General features: G+C 49.7%; 1 protein-coding gene across 3 annotated transcripts in view; it reads left to right on the plus strand.

Annotated features, from left to right (window-relative positions):
• The window catches only part of PRKCA (protein kinase C alpha), a 399,537-nt gene that overhangs the window by 339,660 nt on the left and 37,859 nt on the right, over window positions 1-22,018 (plus strand). For all 3 annotated transcript variants that reach the window (XM_079131599.1, XM_079131600.1, XM_079131601.1), the window contains 5 exons: window positions 1,271-1,408; window positions 2,459-2,632; window positions 5,003-5,094; window positions 7,553-7,615; window positions 8,439-8,577. In XM_079131599.1, coding sequence (XP_078987725.1) covers window positions 1,271-1,408; window positions 2,459-2,632; window positions 5,003-5,094; window positions 7,553-7,615; window positions 8,439-8,577 — 606 coding nt within the window. The remainder of the gene's footprint in view (window positions 1-1,270; window positions 1,409-2,458; window positions 2,633-5,002; window positions 5,095-7,552; window positions 7,616-8,438; window positions 8,578-22,018) is intronic.

Raw genomic sequence — 22,018 nt, forward strand, 5'->3', positions numbered from 1 at the left:
TGAAACCAGATTCCCGTGCACACCCGCATTTATGTTCATGAGCTTAACTCTTAACTTTTAAAAAGTGAACAAATGGCATGGATGTGGGGGAAAAAGTCACACTCGTACATTGCTGGTGGAGTTGCAAATTGGTGCAATCACTCTGGAAAGCAGTATGGAGATTCCTCAGAAAGCTTGGAACAGAACCACCATTTGACCCAGTTATCCCACTCCTCACGGTTTATACCCAAAGGACTTAAAATCAGCATAATACAGTGATGCAGCCACATCAATGTTTATAGCAGCTCAATTCACAATAGCTAGATAGTGGTACCAACCTAGATGCCCTTCAACAGATGAATGAATAAAGAAACTGTGGTGTATATACACAATGGAATATTATTCAGCCATAAAGAAGAAGAATATAATGGCATTTGCAGATAAATGGATAGAAATGGAGAATATCATGCTAAGTGAAATAAGCCAATCCCAAAAAACCAAAGGCCGAATGTTTTCCCTGATAAGTGGATGATGATACATATTGGGGGTGGGGGAAGTAAGAGGTAAGAGAAGAATGGAGGAACTTTGGATTGCATAGAGGGAAATGAGATGGGGGAGGGGTGGGGGTATGAAAGATGGTGGAATGAGCCAGACATCATTACCCTATGTACGTGTATGATTACACGAATGGTATGAATCTGCATCGTGCACAACCATAGAAACCCTATTTGTATACAGTGACTCAAAATGCAGTCTGTAAAAAAAAAAAAAAAAAGAACAAAAAGCCTGTTCTTCTTGCTGTGCCTCTGACAGTAGCAGTAAGCCATCCTTGTTCCTTGCCACTTCCATCATGTCTCTCCAGGGGACTTTCTTCTCCCTCTTTGCCTGGGTACAAATTTCCTTTATACAGATAAATTTTAAATTAAAAAATGTACAGGCGAGGAAAACGTCAGCCACGGTGTATTTCCTTTACATATCCATAGTCTTAACACACCATCTTCCCCAAAGCTGACTTTCACATCCCAGGATTAGAACCGATGGGTCTTTGGCTGATTCCCACGACTCGACTCTGGGTTAGCGGCGTGCAGAGTTGAGATAGGGAAGGGCGACGTTCTGCCCCCATGCCGCCTGCACTGGCGGAAGCCACGTCCTGTGCTCAGAGGCCTTTTCTCTCCCTTTTCCACCTCCCACCTCCCCGCAGGCATCAAACATGGTCCCCTGTGCTGTTCTCTGTCACTCTTTCCTTGGAAAAAATGACCAATGGTCTTTTGTGTCTGTGCCTGTCGTTTAGAAAGCCAAGCTCGGCCCTGCGGGTAACAAGGTGATCAGTCCTTCTGAAGACCGGAAACAACCTTCCAACAACCTTGACAGAGTGAAACTCACCGACTTCAATTTCCTCATGGTGCTGGGGAAGGGGAGTTTTGGGAAGGTAAGAAGTGGAGGGGCTTGGGCAGAGAATGGTGGGTCAGTCTTGCCCTCCCTGAGGTTTCCAGAATACCCTTTAGATCTCGCTGGTTCCTGGGCATATTCCTCAAATGCTTCCTACTTCTCGTGATTAAAAACAACTGTGTCCAGAATGCTAACAGCAGGTTCGTATGTGTCACCTGTTCAGAACAGAGAGGATGTTCCAAAACGTTGGTCGAATAATTTGCACAACTAAAAATTAAACGCGGGATCATATGGGGTGGTGCAGCCGTCAGCCTGCGTTCCTTAATTTGGCCTCACTGGTTCCAAGTCTCATGACTGCTCCAGGAACTGATTTCTATCCTGCCATTTTGTCTGAGTTCCTGAATTGTAAGGTGATAAAGGTAAATCGCATTTACCCTAAGGATGATTCTGAAAACTTGCATGAATTCAGACTAATCCTTGTAGAGAATGTGAACGAATATTCCTTTTAGTAACCAAAATAGCACCCCCGGGGTAACAATAGCTATATAGTACAATCTCGATAGTTTAGACGTTATACAAGTTCTGGAGGAATCTAATTTGTGGTGATTCACAATATTTCAAATTTTGTATGTAAAGTTTGTATTCATTTTCTACCACTATAATGAAATACTTGAGGCAGTCAATTTATAAAGAGAAAAGGTTTATTTTTAGCTCAAGTTCCAGTCCATGATTGAGTGGCCCCATTGCTTTGGTCTCTGATGAGGCAGCACAACATGGCAGGAATTCAAGCTCCTTGCCTTGTCAGTCAGGAAACTAAGAGGAAAAAAAAATGATGAAACCGGAGTCTCACAGATCCCTTCAAGGGCGTGTCATGCTCCCCGAAACCTAAGGACCTTCACAAGGCCCCACCTTCCTCAAGGTTCCACCATTTCTCAAAAGTACCTGGGACTAAGCATTTACACGCGGGCCCTTTAGGGGACGCTGCAACACCATAGCGAAATCTACTAAGCATATTCTGTCACACATTCCAGATTTGCCTGAACTGGCTGATCTCCCTCCCCTGTTCAGATTGCTCTCGGTCTGTTCCCAGGTGATGCTTGCTGACAGGAAGGGAACAGAAGAACTGTACGCCATCAAAATCCTGAAGAAGGACGTGGTGATTCAGGACGACGATGTGGAGTGCACCATGGTGGAGAAGCGGGTCCTGGCCCTGCTTGACAAGCCCCCGTTCCTGACGCAGCTGCACTCCTGCTTCCAGACCGTGGTAAGGCCCCTGGGGCTGTGTCTCTGAGGCGGAGTGCCCACCGGCCTGAGCATCCCTGGGAAAGGCAGGACGGGATGCCAAGCAGAGGAGACGGAGCCAGAGCCCACTCCTCTGACCCTGGCAGATTTTGGTCATCCCCCTCCGTGACGTCCTCTGCTTAGAGACTTGACACTCATTCCATTTAATTCAGCACACATTCACAGTGGGCCTCTGCATCCTGGGCCTCTGCATTCTTCATGGGTTTCTACCAACTATGAATGGAAAATATTTTCTTAACTCGCATCTGATGCACAGACATTTCCCTGTCGGTATTCCCTAAGCGATGCCGTCTGACAGCTCTCTGCGCAGCGTTTGTGTTGGGGCTACTGTAAGTGATGTAGAGAGGGTTTAAAGCGTGTGGGAGAATTTCCTAGGTTGTATGCAGACATACCATTTTATATAAGGAACTTGAGCATCCAAGGATTTCGGTGTCCTTGAGGGGATCTTGGCACCGGTCCCCCACAGCTACCGAGGGATGGCTGTGTATGAAAGGTTTTCTTCATGCCAAGACTTACAGGGTTCAAAAAAGTTCAAACTCATTCACAGTCCTGCCTCTATAAGGCTGCTGGTCCAGCAGCACGCATGGCATTGGGACATCAGGAGATGCCATTTTATATAAAAAAAGTGTTTGTGTTGCAGACACACAGCAGGACTGGCAAACTAGGACCTGCTTTGTACATCCCGTGAGCTCTGAGAAAGGTCACGAAGAAGAAATCCAAACAACAGTATTTTGTGACATGCGATAATTAGATGAAGTTCACGTTTCAGCACGGGTAACTTCCTAGGGACACAGCCGTGCTCAGCCCCTCACCTGCACCTGTGACTGCTTTCACGCTAAGACAGCGGTGCTGAGTAGTTACAAGAGACACATAAGGCCTGACCTTTTATGGGAAAAAAGTCTACTGACCCCTGTCACAGAGTAAAACTTTTTAGAAGGGGTGGGTAGAATCCCGAAGCACTGGTCTGTCAGCTGTGGGGTTTGCAAGTGTCCTACGAAAAATTGAGATGGTTGGACAGCAGCGTGGTGAGCATTACTGAATGGGCTTTCCCTTTAAATATGGCTCACTGATCAGTGATCATTGGGACAGTTATTATTTTCAACAGCACCATGGCCAGAAATCAACTTGGTGTTTTATGTCTGTCTTTAAAAACCCCTGGGAGGAGCCCCCAATGCTTTGGCCTATAGAATCTCAGAGTGGCCATGTAGCCACACAGGGTCAGGGCACCGTGGAGGCTGCGGAGCTGGGCGCCGGCCCCTGGGTGTCGGCCATGCTCTGGCCACACTGAGGGCTCCTGCTGGCTCTCAGCAGCTCCCAGACGCCCAGCCCCGGGGTGGCAGGGAGGGCTGAGCAGCAAGGCGGGAAGAGAACTGATCCCAGCCTGGCTGCCGTCACCCCACTTAGGCTGAGGAAGCTCTGGAAAGCTCCAAAGCAAAGACATGAAGCCAAAATTGAAGTTCCTAATGGAAAAGCTGGAGAGTGAAGCCCCCTGAGCTGTTTTTGGCTATCTGCACCGGCTTCTTCCTCCTCCCTGAGCAGCACTGTACTGCTTAACAACATCTGGAAGGGGATGTTTTCTAGAGGAGAGCAGAGGTCGCTTTACCTCGTGTGCCGTTCGCCACGCAGCTCGAGCCTCTCCCATCTGGCCCGGCGTAACGTCCCCATAAACACGCACACCTGTTTGGTTGTGTGATGAATGGCCTGCGTGTGGCCAGCCCCTCATACACCCGTAACTGAGAAAAAGAAGAAACAGGATTCAGACACAGAGTGGTCGCGAAAGAACCTCTGACTAGCCTCTCCTGTTATGGTCCCCGCCCCTCCCCTACCTGGCAGATGTCATTAAGCAGGTACCACTTAGAAGCCCAGCCTAACCCAAGGGGCGCGTTTTCAGGAGATCCAGTTGAGCGCATTGCTGTGTTAGCAGGGCACGCCTCCTAGACACGGCCAGCCAACTCTTGTACACTCGCACCACCGAGAAACGGTGGTGGGAATGAACTGATTGGCCTGCGGGCTCCTCACGGTGCGCCTGGCTGAGGAACAGAGTGTGTGCAGGAAGAACGGGAAGCAGTTTGAGGCTGTTACTATAATAAGGAGCGTATGTGACCAGGAGGTGGGCACGTCGAGAGACGGCCACTGCTTCAGTCATGTAAAATGACGTCCCTCCCAAGGCCCTGCTGCAGGAGGTGATATCGCTCGTTCTTTAGTTGGGAAGAAAATGTGAGGTGCTCCAAACTGAGCAGACCTGCCAGCGCCACCCAGGTTTGACCAGTGAGAACGCAAACAGGGCCGCCCGTGGGGACAAGCCCGGCTCACGTGTGCGTCTTGTCTGCAGGATCGGCTGTACTTTGTCATGGAGTACGTCAACGGCGGGGACCTCATGTACCACATTCAGCAAGTAGGAAAGTTTAAGGAGCCGCAAGCAGTGTGAGTATCATTTTTTGTCCTGTAATTCAGGTGGCCCGGTCCTCTCAGCTGGGAGCTTCTGCTGGATCAGATGTCCAAGATGGCCCTGCACATTTGGGAAGCTTCCCAAGGGAACACGTGTGTTCACGGGTCCCTTCTAGGTGTTTCCGCAGGAGCTGTTTCTTCTGTTGCCAGTCAGTTGAGATGCGGGTGCACACCCACACACCCAGTGCCACCCCGGTGGGTGCAGTCCTCACGGCTCATTGAGCAAACGTGTATTGCACACCCACTGTGCCCCAGGCCCCGGGAGCAGAAAGGAGTGAGGCTCCCGCACCCCACCCCCTGGGCTCATGCTCTAACCAGGCTTGGAGGAGTCACAGCACGATTATAATGCATGACTCAAGCCTCGAGGTGCGCACAGGACACCACCCAAGCTCCCCAACATGGGGGGGGGGGGGGAAGCCACAAGTCCTCAGGTGATGCCGAACCCAGAGGCAGGGAGAACCTTCCAGGAAGAGCCTGTGGATAGAAGTGAGACCAAGTCCAGGCCTGCGGCTCAGCGTGCATGGGAGGTGGCCTGAGCCGGGGAGGGGATGCAGGCGGGGCTGTGGGAGAGCCGTTTTAAATGACGTTCAGTCTTAGGCGTGGGTGAGGGCAGCTACCAGGGAGGACGACACTTGAGCTCAGCCCGGAGGGTTTTGCTGGGATTCCGCGCCCTGGGTGCCGGATGCGTGTGGCAGGGGAGCCGTGGGCTCCGTGTACGGGTGGAGGAGTCATGATGGGTTGGAGGAGGGACTTTCAATACCTGGAACTCTGTCCTGTTTCTCTGGGGCCTGGAAGTCCCAGGAAACTCAACAGAGGCCAGCCTGAGCAAATGGCTATTTTATTTTCCCAAATTAAGATGCATTGTGGGCATACACCCTGCTAATCAAGTTAGCAACATTAGTAGGAGTCTGACCAGTGTTCATCTAAAAAGATAAATCAGAAGCATAGTTGACCCGGGTGGGATTGTCGGCCCTAGGGAAGATTAGCTGAGGGCACAATAGGGAATTCTTTGGCAGCAAGCTTAAAATATAGAAGGGGCATTTTTCTGCTTATATTTGTTCTAAAAAGTAGAAGTGTTTTTGGAAATGCCTGCCTTATCTCCTGTTAACGTTGTGAGTTATAGAGCATTAAAACGCTCAGTTTGTAGAATAAAGCTTTCTAGCACAGAGCTATGAAGAGCGAAGTAGCCGCCCTATTTTCTTCTCTCTGTTTTTTTGTACTGGGGATTGAACCCAGGGGCTCTGTACCATCGAGCAACATCCAAGTCCTTTTTATTCTTTGTTTGAGGCTGAGTCTCGCTAAATTGCCGAGGCCGGTCTGGAATGTGCGTTCCTCCTGCCTCAGCCTCCCAAGGTGGTGGCATCACAGGCGGGTGCCTAGTGTTATGAAGCAACATCAAATCGTCTCATCCGATCCTCTTTTATTGCATGTGTATTGCAGAAAAGTTGAGAAATTGCAGAAAAAAACTTTAGAATTATAAAAATCAACCAAAATCCTATCTCTTCTGCCAGCCTCAGAGACGGTCCTCGTTCAAAGCCTGCGCTCATCACCCTCGGGGATTTCTCCTCTCTGCTTTTGTAAACAGTGTGTGTTTACTCTGGGTCTCCGGGTGTGGTATTTACCCAGGCGCAGACTCGTGGTTTTTCAGACTTCAAAGATTCTTAAATGCTATGCAAATTTCAAGACATCCTTCTACATTTACTTGGAGTTTCAGATATTAACCTACGAATGATTTGGAAATGATGGTAGTAGCTGCTTTTTTATTATGAATTATGTAAGAGGCCAGACTCAGGTCTGAATCACAGTGTATGTCCCATTTATCCCAGCACTTCAGGGAATGAATAAACTAGTTAGAGTTCATCACCGCTGCGTTTGTCATCCAGCGAGTAATTGTATTTTCAAACACAATGTGTCCTGCCCATGAATAGGAAAATGGAAATTTCCTCCACTCTGCCATGTTCCTGACATGAAATAGTCTAACAGGTATCCACTCTTTAAATGATTATATTAGAAATTATTTTGTAGGCAGCAAATTATCTAAACACCTCCCCCAGTCAAGAAAAATAAGCCTGTCTCACTGACTGTGCTGTGTCATTCTTGGGTGAGCTGCAGTGAGGAAATGGTAGGGAAAGGGGCTGATGGTTGGAAGTCCCCACGTGGGGCGACGCTGATCTTGGAAAGCCTTAGGGTCTTACACTCTTATATCTCTGATGCCTGAATGTGAAATTCCAGGGGATACAGAAGTCTCAAGAAGCAAGGCTGCTGGGCACCTGTATTCCCAGAGGCTCGGGAGGCTGAGGCAGGAGGATCATGAGTTCAAAGCCAGCCTCAGCAACGGGGAGGCGCTAAGCAACTCAGTGAGACCCTGTCTCTAAAATTAAAAAAAAAAAATATGAAGAAGCAAGGCAGAAACCTGAAACATTTTCTTTTGCAGATTCTATGCAGCAGAGATTTCCATTGGATTGTTCTTTCTTCATAAAAGAGGAATCATTTATAGGTGTGTATCTGAAGCCTTTCCATTAGCAGCCCAGGGAGGGGTTTGCGGGCCTCCTGGGCATGTCATTCTGTGACAGGGACTTCAGGCACAGCATGGCGTTGGTGGGATCTGCCGGGACCCACCTGTCCCTGCAACCTTGACGCAAACCTCAAGAGATTAGAGTCACCTTCTAATCTCTAGACCTGAAAGATTTATACCTCATTGTTACTTTCCACAGGAAAACATGGTTTTCTCTCCTGACAGCTCCTTCCTCTGCCTTTTGTTTGGAATGGAGGTCAGAGCGAAGGAAGGAGAGTTGCCACTATAGACGCTCAGCAGGAAGAGAACCTGGGGAGTGGGGGGGAAGCAGGGGGAAAGTATTGAATCAGATTCCTTTGGTCATTAGCTGCAGTCCAAGTCTGGTAGCCAAGAAAGAAGAATGTCTTCCAGGATCGACTGAAGTAACTAAGAGGACATTGGCATGGGCAGGAGGAAGCGTGTGAGGTTTCTAAACTCATAATTTCTCAAACCACCCCACCCACACCTGTGCAGATGAGTAGGCTCTCCCCAGACCTGATAAATTGGATTGTCTGGACTCATAGGAACAACCAAGATCAGGAATCACTCAATTCCTGATTCCTCAAACTCCTACGGTATCCCAGGGTCTGTGCAAGGCTCTGGAGACATAAAGACACAATAACTCCTGGCCCCTGGCTCTCCAGGGACTCACAGCGTAAATGCCACTGAGATGGCAACTATTCCAATACCCTTGTGTTTCACCAGCTCCAGAGCAAACCCTGTTGTGTTGTGGGAAGGACTCTGATGTTATCCTGCTTCCTTGCAGGGACCTGAAGTTAGATAATGTCATGCTGGACTCAGAAGGACACATCAAAATCGCTGACTTTGGGATGTGCAAAGAACACATGATGGACGGAGTCACAACCAGGACCTTCTGTGGGACTCCAGATTACATCGCCCCCGAGGTAGGATCCCCAGTCCCTGTTTCACAGACCAGGAAATTGAATGGCAAACAATGCTCACTGGAACAGGGGGTCATATGGGAATCATTGAGGTCCACCTGTGGGTCGTGGCCACCAAGTAGACGAACCCAGAAAGAGGAGGTAGGAGAGCTCATTGCAGGTGGTCGCGCTTTTCTTGCCTCGTGGAGACTTGGTTTTGTTAGGTGTGCATGTGGGCCAACTGCGTGGTAAAATGTATTCCTTATGTGACTGTGTCCAAGATCATTTACGAGGCTCTGGTGGCTTGCAAAACACTCCTGGAAAAGCCAGGTTACAGGATGGTTACTGTCTGGACTTTTTAGCAACCTCAGAGGGATAAGTGCTCCGTGCAACTTGATGTTCGGTGTCTAGTTTAGGAAGAACCTCTCTCCTTGGTTAAAAGCTAAGTGGTTCGAGGTGTGAACCCTCACGGCAGTGGGCTGGACTGCTGGGTCTTTGATAGAAGCCATGCTGAGGAATCGTGTGTGAAGCTTCAGGTGTGCCGGTGATAGAACGGCTGGAACCTGGGTCACTGGAGCCCACTCCCTGTCCTCACACAGCCCCGCAGATGCGGCAGCCTCTTCCCACCTGTGCCCCGGCTTGGTGGAAAGCATCCCATTCGTCGGACCAGACCAAGGCTGCTGGTGGTGGATGCCACCCCTGTCCACCCCGGGGGCCCGTGCATTTGTCTCAGACACAGAGGGGATACAGCCAGGCCTGTGTGAGCTTTCATCCTGACGCTCCTCTGCAGAGCATGGCAACTGGGGCAGCTCTCCTAACCTCCCCGCACCAGCCTTTCTTCGGCGGCGAGTTAGGGATGATAATACCCTCCTGCCAAGATCTGCTCCAAGGACTCCAGGGCCGCATGCGACCTTTGGTGCCTAGTAGACCCTCATCCTGTGAACCTAGTGCGACTTGCAGAGGTGGTCATTGTTCCAGAAAGGAAACAGAGTTGTATTCTTTTCTTAAGGGCTCTTTTTGTTTGTTATATTCTTAGACGATGTTGAAACAGACTGCACTTGGGAAACCAAATTATAATGACACGGCCAGAGGCGACATGTTATCTTGATTGTAAGTTACTGGAGCCCCGCTCCAAAGCTCACTCATGGGTACCTCCACACATACCCTGAACTTAAATATATTTTTCAAATGTGACAAATTGATGGTACAATAAAAAGTGCTCCTCTTCAGGTAGTGGGGATTCTAATGCCTCCTACTGGCTGACAGGTGCTGAGCAGGCTCCAGGTGACCACCCACCAGTTACCATAAAGTTTCGTGACAGAGGATGGCAGCGTTTCCAGGAGTAAAATTGGCTTTGAACCTTGTCTCCAGTAAGGCCAGGTCTGCCGACCGCACGGTCAGCTTCCTGTGTTGGGTACACCTCAGCTGTGTGGTAGCACCAAGCGGACACTGTCCACAGGATTAAGCTTCGCCCGTTTCATTGCTCACTATCCTTCCTGTATGTGAACTTCCTCCTGCTACTGTATCAAACAGCCACAGGTCAGCAGCTCCAAACGCACATGGAACATACAGCTCTGGAGGCCAGAAGTCCAAAGCCAAGCTCTCTGAGTGAAAGGCAAGTTGTTACAGAGCCGTTCCTCGGGAAGCCTTCAGGGAGAACCCGTTTCCTCGCCTCCTCCGGCGGCCAGGCCACCTTCTTCCCTTGGCTCAGGGTGCCTTCTCCCACCTTCCCTGCAGCCCGTCACCCTCTGGCCCCTCTCCATCTTCTCCAGCTCCAAACCCCCAGCTTTCCTCTTCTCTAACAAGGACCGTTGGTTCTTCTGGGCCCCAGGTGATCTGGGATCATCTGCCCACCTCAAGGTCCTCAGCTTGTACCTGCAGAGTCCTAACATGAAAAGGTGACACTCACAGGTCCTGGGGACAGGGAGGGGACATCATTCAATGCCTCACACTTCATCACACCTCAGGCAGATCTGGGGGCCTTGGGGCCTCTTCATACCCAAGGACAGATGCCTTCCTTTCCAAAGCCTTCTCTTTACAAGCAATAATAAATGGTGTGATCATCACTTATTAAGTGCTTGCTGTATACCAGGTGCCCTGTGTACTTTCCCTCAACTTATTCCTGGTAACAAAGCCCATGAGAAAGATCCCGTAGCGACTCACGTAAACCCTGATGAGTGAAAAGTGCCCTCCTTGGGCTCCCTCTGAGCTCAGGCCACCACCTGTGCACCACTCAGGAGGGCAAATGACTCAGCAACTACCAGCGGAAGGTTGCAGACTGCCTGCTGGGAGCTTCCCATTCTGCTGGGGTGTCTCCCGGGCTCCAGGAGCATATCGGGCTGCCCTCTGAGTGCCCAGCTTAGCAGAGGTGGCGCTCCTGCAGACAGTCAGCGGGCACAGCTGTGACTTTCACTGAAAACACCTGCTGCTCTGCTTTGGGACAGCAGCCAGTGGTCACTTCAGGTCTTGTCGCCTTTGCTGGCCTCTTTCCTGGCTGCATTCAGGAGGTGGATGCATTTGGCCCTGAGAATACTTGCCGATAAAAAAAGACCCAACAGGTTCAAGGTTCCAGAATTTTCTCAAAGGTTAAAGAAATTCTATCTCCTGTGTGAATCTTCCTGTCAGGCAGAGGCCATGTAATTACCATAGATGGCATTTTCCCTAATAGGCAAAGCGAGGGCTTAAATATGTACGGCTGTGTGTTCAGAAACCTTGAAATCGATTAATACTGTAGCATCTCCCTAACCAGTAAAGACTGGCTGAGGCCAGAAATGTCACTCACAGAGATGACTTGGGACTTGAGATGAACACCCTTGGAAGGGGGGCGCTAACTCAGAAAATGATCCCTGAAACTGACGTGAAGGGTCCTCTTTGCTTTGACAAGGAGCCAATAATTCCAGGGCCAGCCAGAGTCCCTGAGAAGGTGGAACAAAAGCTTCACATGGGGCTGGCCCTCCGGAAGTTAGCATTTTAGGTGTGAGATCCTGTCACAAGTCAGATGTCTCTCAACAGCCGAGAACTGGTCTCCAAGGCCTAGCATTGTCCCCTCCATCCTGGAAGAAGTTTGCTTAAAGTGCACCACATGAGCTTGTCCTTGCAGCCTTGGTGGGGGGCTGTGACAGACCACATGCAGGGGACCTCATCTATGCTGTGTTGCCGTCTGCTCTGTACCAAGCCCTCTGGGCACATCTTGTTTGTCACATGTCATACTTGAGCAGTGGTTCCAAGAGGTGTCCAAGGTCTCACATCTGGTGACAGGCAAAGGCGGATTTGGACCCAAGGCATTCTGACCCCAGAGCCCATACATTCTTTTCACAAATAGCACTGTCTCCCTAGTTATGAGAGGAAAGGCAGTTAAAAATAGGCACTCAGCCATAGACCATATCTTCTTGGGCATCTCTGAGAAGAGGGACCTGCTTCCCTCTGAGTTGGGATCCAGAGTTGGGATCATGCTGAGTCATGACCAAAGACACAGTCAGTGACTCCGAATGTGTCCCAGCCATCCTTCATACTGGGCAAATCCCCCGAACCCAAGAGTAAACCAGAAACATGCGAGCCCTACCCAGCCTCTGGCACCCGTTGGTCTGCATATCCACCAGGTGCCTACCTAGTGCCTGGCACCATCCCAGGCCTGGGAATGCTTGGCCGGAACAGAGCCTGGAGGAGGGGGGCCCTGGGGAATTAGACGGGGGCAATACAGCCCAGGAGAGAGGTGGATTTCAAGACAGGGACAGGACAGTATTCCTCTTGGCAATATCAGATGGCACCTTTGACGTGGCTGAAATCACTTGGGGGCTGTCGTTTGAGCATGGTTGACTTTCCTGCAGCCCCTCTGCCTGGGAGCGGATGGACAAGTCCTGTGGAGGTTGGAGATTGGGCAAGAGGGCCAAGCATTCTGTCCCCAGGGCCCAGCCTCTGCATTCCAGCCCTATGGGAACACCAGGCCAGCAAAGCCCATGGCAGCAGCCAGACAGCTGCATTTTTATGTGACTCACCAGCTGTTCTAAGTGGCTCCACCATGTAGCAGAAGCAGTGCTCACCATGAGACGCAGCCAGCAGGCCATCAAGTGTGACTTCTCCTCTGGAAGGGCCACCGTCCCCTGTGCACAGGGAGCTGCAGGTTGGGATGGGAAGGGAGACCACGCTGTGTGCAGAAGAGCAGGGAGCTGTGGCCTTGCTCCCAGGAAGGCAGGCAGGAGTCAGCTCAGCCTTGGCCGGGACCTCAGAGGTCAAGAGGAGGGAACCCGAGATCCCCAGGAGAGAGGCAGGGTGGAGTTGAGGGCGAGCATGAACCTTTGTGGGGGAATTCATGGGAAGTGGGAGGAGGGGAGAAGGTTGACTGAGGGGAGCAGCTTCCCAGCTGCAGCTCAAGTGTACCTCCAGACCAAAGAGAGCGAGCCCAGAGAGGGAGAGCAGTGGGAGAAGAGAGAGAAAAGAGAAATGAGAGAGGGGGCCAGGAGTGGGAGACACAGGAAGTAGAAAGAAGGTGAGGGGCAGGAAAGGTGGAACCTGGCCAGGGGAGAAGCTGCCTCTTTACAGCGGCCCTTGTCTGGTGGCTCCTGTTAGGGTTCAGATGTGGTTAGTCCTTCAAGGGTTCATGTGCCGGAGGCTTGGTCCTTCATGTGGTGATGTTGGAGGGTAGAGGGACCTTCAAAGAGGTGGAACAGGTGCAAGGGTCATTGGGGGTGCTGCCCTTGGAAGGGACTGTAGTTCTTGCGAACTTTAGTTGGTTTCGAGAGAGTGAGTTGTTATGAGACTCCAATGTTATGGCCCCTCCCTGCACCTTGGCTTACTGTTTTACCATGTGATCTCTTCTTCACACAACTGCACTTCTGCCATGATGCCATCTGCCCTGTGACACTACCAAGGGAGCCCTCACCAGGGCTGAGTAGATGTTGATGCCATGTTCTTGAATCTCCAAAACCATGAGCTAAATGAACCTCTTTTCTGTATACATTACCCAGGCTCAGGTATTTTGTTATAGCAACAGGAAATGAACTAAAACATTCTACATTCCCTCCCTGACCTTGTCTCCCCTCCACCCTTGAACCCATCTCTTGACTAGCTGCACTGGATTCCTTTCTGCCCCTCACATTGCCAGACTTGCCTCATCCTCTAGGATTTTCCTCTTCCTCTTCCCTCTGCCTAGGACGTCCTCCCCCAGAAGGCATCAGTGTGGCTCCCTCCTTCCGTCCCTCAAGCCGTCCCTTCCCACTTAGGAAGCTCCCCCGTCCTGGTGACCCCATTAAAACCTGCAAGCCTCCAGCCCCAGCCCACACTGCTGGTCCCTGCCCGTGCTGTTTCCATGGCACTTGACCCCCTCTGATGGACTAGGATGTACTGCTGGATTTCCTGCTCTACCATCCTGCTGAGCTCTGTGAGGGCAGCCTCTGTTTTGCTTACTGCCGAGTGCCCACCCCAGGCTCTGGAACAGTACAGAGCTCACGGTCTGTGCTCAGGGTGAGTGGTGCCCGCTGCCTTCCTAGGGCAGCCATGGACAGAGGTGAGGGCTCAGGGTCAGGAACTCTGGAGCCAGGTGACCAGCAGGGCCATCCCCAGGCTGTCACAGGTGACAGGATACAGGGCAGAGGGGGCCTCATGCCTCATCATCAGTGGGAGAAGCCAATGGGCTAGGGGACCTGAGGGTCTGCAGTTGACGGGACATCTGCCTATGCTGCCCCAGCTTTGGGATCTCGAAGACTCTCCGTGGCTCAGGGGAAAGAGCTGGGGAGACGGGGAGATGGTACAAGAGGTTCTGAAAACTTGATAAGAAATAACTCCTGCCCTGTGCACAGCCAGGCAGTCAGGCAGTAAATTAGCCCTTGCACAAAGAGGGGGGGAGACGAGATGCGAGGGAGCAGCAGACCCCGCAGCCCGCCGGCTCCATCGCCGCAGCCCACACCAGCAGCGCAGGCAGGCGGCGAGGAGCTCTGATTGAAGAGAGGATGATAAACCCAGCGCGCCTTCTTTCTATCAAAGGCCAATTTCCCTCTGTCTAGGGTCACGGCCCAATGACTCCAGCATCGTGAGCGAAAACGGAGGCCCCACTTTCCCTGAGAAATATTTAAAGAGCCAAAGCCGGGCCTCCCTGTGGGGTCTTCCTTAAATTGTGTAATTTCCCTCAGTTCTTTTCTCGGCATTTTGTAGGTTATACGCCTTGTGTATTTTCTCGCCTGCCTGCAGCTCTCAAACTGTCTCAGTTCTCCTGGCCTTGGAGCCCAATCCGCTCAGCCTGGACTCCGTGGCCCTGGGCACCTGCTGGCCTGCAGGACAACTGTGCTCCCTTCTCCTCTCCTGTCCCCTCCAGGTCCTGGTGATTCGCTGCTCCTTGCCGAATGCCTACGGTGTCCTAGACCAGGGCTCAGCACCTCGTTCACCTTGTTTTAATACTTAAGTCAGTTCCATCTTCCAGATGATGAAACTGAGGTACAGAGAGATTTGTTAATGTTTCCCAAGGTCCCAATTCAAGGAGGCCTGGGCTTTGCCCCCAGGGCAGAGCATCTCTCCCTGCAGTGGCTGTTGCCCTGGGAGGCGGGATTCCAGTAGAGGTTTCCGTTCATCCGCCGCCCGGGACATGCTGCCCCGTCCAGCCGGCCAGCCCCGTGCACAGGCCTGCTGCTTGGCTTCAGGGCCCCAGTAATCTCTACTGAGGTTTTTATTTTTTTTTTTTCTCCCTCCCAATATTCTGTAGCCTGCACTAATGGGCCCTTCATTTAGGGATTTGTTTAAATCCTGTAAAAATGGGCTGGGGGTTTCTGAGCTTTGTTGCACTTCGTACTCTGTAAAATTGCCAGAGCAGTGGCCAGGAGGGGGTGGGTATGGACAGAGATTGCCAATATTTGTCATTTCCCAGGATGAAGCACGCCATGCACTGACACCTGTTCTCACCTTTAATTCTTACAATGGCCTCTGAGGCAAGTCGGATTATCCCTGTTCTACATTAAGGAAAGGAAGATTGGACAGGAAGGTGCTCTGCCCAGGCCCACAGACAGCACATGGAAGGGCCAGGACCTGGTCTGCCAGCCTCCAAGCGTGGGCCCGTCGCTCCAATGCCATGGGTGGCCCGACACTTATTGCCCTGTTACCCAAGACATCTAAAAAAGACCCACCTCCCAGCTCTGGGAGAGCTTTTATTCCAGCTAATAAAGCTCTTAAAGGCACAAAGCATTTTCTTAACTCTGAGTTCATTCCTCTACTGACAAGTGTTTTTTTGGTCCTGATGCACAGGGAACATTTTGACAACTCCCTGGGGTCAGGGTCCTAAGAGTGGGCTTTGCACTGTGAGTCCTGCTGGCTTTTCCCCAGCACCAGCCATCCCGAGAGGAGGCCAGAGGCAGGGGCTGCTGCGCTGGGCTTGAGGACCCCTTGAGGGAGGCGAGAGGACAGTGCACATGCCCAGACTAGTTCCATCTCTGCCCTGGCTGCTGCGGGGTGTTGGCCATAGGAGCTCTTCTGCTTCTGGAGGATCCACGATGGTGTCCTGGTGCAGTCTTGGCAATCACTCCTCAGGGAAAGACCTCCCACCAGACTTTAGGAAAGACTTCCATTCCTCGATCGTTGTCTAATACATGCTAGCTGTAGCTCTGCCCCTTTGAGGAACTTGGAGTGACATCCGTAATAGGGATATAATCATAGTATCTTCCTCAAAGTATGACGTTAGGCCTGGAGGGCCTGAGGCTTGGCCTGCCTCGCAGGGAGCACTCCCTAACTCTGTCTGTTACCTGACAGCTGTTCTGTCGTCTGGTGCTGAGTAACCACCCAGCACTGAATGGTGTAACACGCCAGCTAGGTTAGCACTGTGCTTCTGCGAGGCAGGTCAGCAGCCACAGCCTCTGGCTGCTACAGGGTGTCGGCCACAGGAACTCTGCTGCTGCTGGATCCAAGATGGCCGCTGGCTGTCGGCTGTGGGCCAAGGCCCCTGGGGTTCTCTTCGTGGTCTTTCTTTCCATGTAGTCATTTGTCACTCGGTTTATCCTGAGCTCTTGACATGTCAGTTGGCTTCTAAGAAGACAAAAACAGAAGTCACAAGGCTCCTTAAGGCTCCAACTAGAACTTGGCTGTGTTACTTCCACCACATTCTGTACATAGGTAAAAGTAAGGAGGACTTAGGCAAGGGGCCCCTTCCCTGTGTTTCAGGGCAGGGGTCAGCAACTTCTCTTCTAAGGGCTAGCTAGAAAACATTTTAGGCTTTTCTTAAATTTTAGGTTTTGCCAAGAGGCAAGAAAGAACCACCATTTTTGCCAAAAGGTTAGGATGGTCTTTTTTACATGCCAGAGTGGAGTCCCAGGCATCCATGAACCCTGAAGTCAAACGTGGCCATCCAGGTCATCAGGAAGTGGTAAGGACCAAATGGTGTCCTCCCCTCAATCAGATGTTGAAGCTCTAACTCCAGCGTGCTCCCTCCAGGGCAGGCCGAGCTCATCACAGGCAAAACTCAACCCTCAAAGCCAGACTTGGAGAAAGGCTCTCTGATTATCCCCATCTTACAAAAGTCACTCAGGTTCTTAGGAGAGGAGTGCTACAGCCAGAGTTATTATCCAACGGAGAAGAAAAAGCCGCAAATCCAACAGGAAGAGGTGGGCTGTTTAAAGAGACCATTAAGGTAAAATTAGATCATAAAGATGTCCTTATACAAGGAGGAAGGGGACAGAGAAAAGGCCTGTAGGACACAGGGAGAAGGTAGCTATCCTCAAGCCAGGAAGGGAGACCTCACTAGAAATCATCCCTGCTGGCACCTTTATCTGAACTTCCAGCGGCCAGAGCTGAGAGTAAATGCATTTTTGTTGTTTAAGTCACCTAGTCGATGGCATTTGGTTAGGGCAGTCCCAGCCAACTAGTAAAGGAAGGTACATTTGTCAGGGTGGTAGGAGAGAACGTACTGTATTTACTGTTTTGTCGACTTGAGTTACATCATTTATATTTAGACATAAGGTATGTGGGTCTTAGTTACTCCAGCTCCCCTGATCTCAAGTGTTAAAAGTGGCCCCATCCTAGCCAGTATGGAGTTCTGAGTTTGGGCCAAGTAGATTATGTTATGAAGCCAGATGTACTTTATATATTTTTAATCAATATTATGTCCACTCTAACCAAGCAGAACAGGAAGTTAGGAGTGAGCAAAGGTCCCAAAGGTCAAGGGCAGTATCTCAGAGGACCCTGTCCCATTCACAGCTCCTGTTTACAGAGTGGGCATCAGGAGAGATGGAAGAGCAAGAGCCAGGTGGAGGCTGGTTCCATCCACCACATTCCTGCTGTGTGACTACTCACTGTGCCTCGATTTTCCCTGTAGAAAGCAGAGCTGGTACCCAGCACCATATGACCTGAGGACTGTGCTCAGGGGGTAGCTTTGATGAAAATTTGATTCACTGTTAATATCACTTTCTTAATGTATCCCACTATCAAGAAGCTTCCTGAAAATGTCAGTTTGGGAGAAGAAACAGAATCCAAAGAGGTGTTTGTTTTCTCTCACTTAAGAAGAGAATGTAGAGGTTAGTTGGACTTTGTGCTGAGAAGTTGGGTGACCCAGGTCAAATGCAATGGCGTTTTCCCCAAATCAGTCATCCGTGGTTGCTTGCCTGACTTCTGTGCCTCAGTCAGCAGGAGAGGAGCTAGGAGGAGGTTAGCCCCCAGGAGCGCTGACCTGGAAGACTTGCAGAGACTGGAAACAGCAATACCTTCTCACCACAGACTCAGCACTGTGCGTGCCTCATCTGAGGATCGTGGAAAATCATGCCCAGGCCCTCCTAGGGCGCACCCTCACTCAGAGCATCACCACATGGGCGTGGGCATCTTTCTGCCAAGTGAAAAGCCTGGCACCTTATTCATAATTCCACTGGTGACTCCTTCAGAATCAGGCCAGTGGCACCTCCTTAATAACTGCCCCAACACTCCTGAGCCAGGAGTCCTGGGGTTCGCAAAAGGCAAACAGCACGCACCTGGCTCCCTGGCCCAGAGCCAAGGAGACCCCGAGCCCCCGCCTGACATCGCTCACAGTGAGGCGCCATCATGTGCCGGGGATGGCGCCAGCTCTTCTTGGAGCCATTAGAAAAGCGAGGCCACAGGGCAGAGCACCACCCTGAAGTAGAGAGATGGGCAGGCACAGAGAGTCACAGCTTCCTGTGACAGAAACTCAGGAAACAGGGCTATGGTTGGAAGATGGCTGGAGGCTCTGTGTGGACAAGTCTGAGAGGTGGGAACCCAGTCCACATGTGGGGGCGTCCACATTTTTGTGAGTTTTACTTCCAGGAGTTCTACGGGGTCCTCACAGAGAATAGAAAAATCCCCTTATGAATCTGCTCAGGGAGGGCAAAGTCGTATCCATCTGAAACATGCCAGAGCGTTCTGCTCGTTTTTTATTCTCCTGTTTTTTGCTGTCCTGGGGATTGAACCAGGGGTGCTTTACCATTGAGCTCCACCCCAGCTGTTCTTATTTTTGTTTTTGTTTTTGAGACAGGGTCTCCTTAAGTTGCCCAGGCTAGTCTTGAATTTGTGATCCTCCTGCCTCAGCCTCCCAGGGAGCTGGGATTGCAGATGAGGGCCACCACGCCCAGCTCAGAGAGCTCTGCTCTTCACAAGGTCTACCCTCAAGAGAAACTCTGGAAACCTAACCTGCTGGGGTTAATCAGAGCCTAATTTATCTGGGGGAAGGAAAATTCCCAACTTCAGCCCCCTCCAGCTCTTCCGTCTCCACTCAGGGGAGCAGGGGGATCCAGTGAAATTGACAGTCCAGGGCACAGGCTCACCAAAAGCCTGAAACCTAATCATAGGGCTGTAGAATGCTTCCTCTGGCCCATGCCTTACCACCACAGGAGTACAGGCCCTTTGCCCAGTTCATTTAACCTGGTATATCATATCCAGCTATGAAAAACAAGATTATAAGCCATCTTAAAAGGCAAAATCCCAGCTAGAAAATACTGCACAATTGGAACAAGACTCAGATATGACAGGGGGGTTGGAAATATCAGAGCAGGCATTAAAAAAAATACAAACAACTATGGTTAAGAGGTTGAGGACTTTAAGGGGAAACCAGACAACATGTAAGAATAGATGGACAACATAAACTGAGATGGAAATTCTAGTGCAGATTAAAAAAGAAATGCTAAAGATCAGACATCACAGAAACAAAGGATGCCTGTGATGGACTTGTCAGTAGAGTGGACCCAGCTAGGGAAAGAACCTCTGAGCTTAAGGGTATAATGATAGCAACTCTCCAGCTTCCTGGCTCTCACTGCTTCCTGGCTGTCATGAGCTGAAAGTCTCTTCTCCACCTCTCTGTTCCGCCATGATGTTCTGCCTCACATAGAGCTGTGAGCTTGCCGACCTTGAACTGAACGTCTGAAACCTACTCTTGGCATCCCCTGCTGAACACTGAGTCCCCAGCCCCCTCCATGAAAATATTTAGACATCAGACACACAGGCACCAACGAATATGGAAGAGTTCATTACTCAGAGAGCGAGCAGCAAAGCAACTCCCCAAGGAAAGTCAACGAAGTTGATGTCAGGCTGAAGTGTTTCTCCCTCCAGTTGCAGTCCCACTCATTTTCCAAGGGTGAAAAGCATATGGCCCTTCATGTATTTACTATAATTTCCAAAAGAGAGGATGGAAGAGCTTAGGAAGCAATAGAGGAAATAATGATGTCACTTCGGCTACAAAGGGCTTGTTGGCTAAAATCTGCTTGGAGACACATGAGATGACTTGCTTCAACGAGTATGTGGCGATAACAGACACTGCCGGAAGCCACAGTCTGCAACCAGGAAGAGCCTCTCACCAGTGCTTGGGATTACTGCCACCTTGATCTTAGGCTTTCAGAGTGGTTTCTTCCAGAGTGGTTTTTTGTTTTGTTTTGTTTGGTTTTGGTTTTGGTTTGGTTTCGTACTGGGGATTGAACTCAGGGCCACTCAACCACTAAGCCACATCCCCAGCCCTATTTTGTACTTTATTTAGAGACAGGGTCTCACTGAGTTTCTTAGAGCCTCGCTTTTGCTGAGGCTGGCTTTGAACTTGCGATCCTCCTGCCTCAGCCTCCCAGGCAGCTGGTATTACAGATGTGCGCCGCCATGCCTGACCTCCAGAGTGTTTTAAGAGCAACAAAGTATCTACTCGTTACCTAAATGCATGTAGAACAAGGATAAGATGTTTGATAGGTCATCTTGAAAAACTATTCCTTGCCTGGTGTGTTAGTAAGCTTTCCATCACTGTAATGAAATTCAGGTTGACAGGCTACTTTTGAAGTAAATAGAGGTTGATTTTCAACTCCTAGTTTGGAAGGTTCAAGTTCAAGTTCTGGTGGTCCCATGGGTTTGGGACTTTGGGGAAGGTGGCGCAATCCGATGGGAGCATATGTCAGTGTGAGGGTTCCCCTGTTGAACCAGAAAGCACCGTCACCACGTAGACATTTAAAACTCTTCGTGACAACAGAGAGATAACTGGACTTCATTCTCATATGGCCATGGAATGGTATTTTGTTTTAGCTTATGTGGTACACTTGCTACTATAATTTATCTTGAAGCTCATGCTCTATGAGTCTCATATATTTTGAAAATCAAGGAATTGACTCATTTAATAACAAATGGAAGGTGAAAATGGAGTGCACTGAGGGGAATGTGTTATTTAATTGAGTAGAATGTTATTGAAAAATATATATTATTGAAAAACATTATTGGAAAGTACCTGGTATTTGATGTGTTCAAAATTCAGATATATAGCATATATTGTTGTTGTTACCTTCAGAGAACAGTGAAATCATACAACTCTTTCTCAGGAAAAAAACTATACTGTGCTGCTTTAAGGGACTTGTTTCATTTTAAGTAACTCAATGATTTTTTTTTTTTGAAATTTTCTAAATTGAGAATTTATTAAAAATCTGTTGTTTTCAAACATGAATTTATCAAATAATAATTGGAGGCATCATGGCACAAGAGAGGACTCAGACTTTGGAGGTAGTTTTCTAGATTTCAGTCTCAGCTCCACTACTTATCACTGTCTAGGTATTCTTAGAAAAGGTTCATAACCTTTTGAATTCTTGGCTTTCTCAGTGCTGAAAATAAGGGTTTTGATCTTTACAGTGCTTATTACATAGTAATAAGTGCTTTCAAAACAATAGTAAGCACCTATTACTGTGTAATAAAACATAGTAGGAGTTGCTAGTAATTAATTTGGGAGACCAGTAATTCAATATGAATAATAAAGATCTGTATGTAAGAATTTTAGTTACAGCCAGGCACATGGTTCACATCTATAATCCCAGCAATTTGGGAGGCAAAGGCAGAAGAATCACAAATTTGAGGCCATCCTCAGCAACTTTATGAGGCCCTAGTTGGTTTAGCAAGACCTTGTCTCAAAATTGAAAATTAAAAAGGGCTAGGGATTTAGCTCAGTGGGGAAGTGTCTCAGGGGACAATCTCCAGTATATTTTTTAGTTACAGATCAGGGCTTAGCTGTGGTTACTTTCAGCATGGACTTTGAATT

This window comes from Sciurus vulgaris (assembly GCF_902686455.1).
Source record: "Sciurus vulgaris genome assembly, chromosome: 3".
NCBI lineage: Eukaryota > Metazoa > Chordata > Mammalia > Rodentia > Sciuridae > Sciurus > Sciurus vulgaris.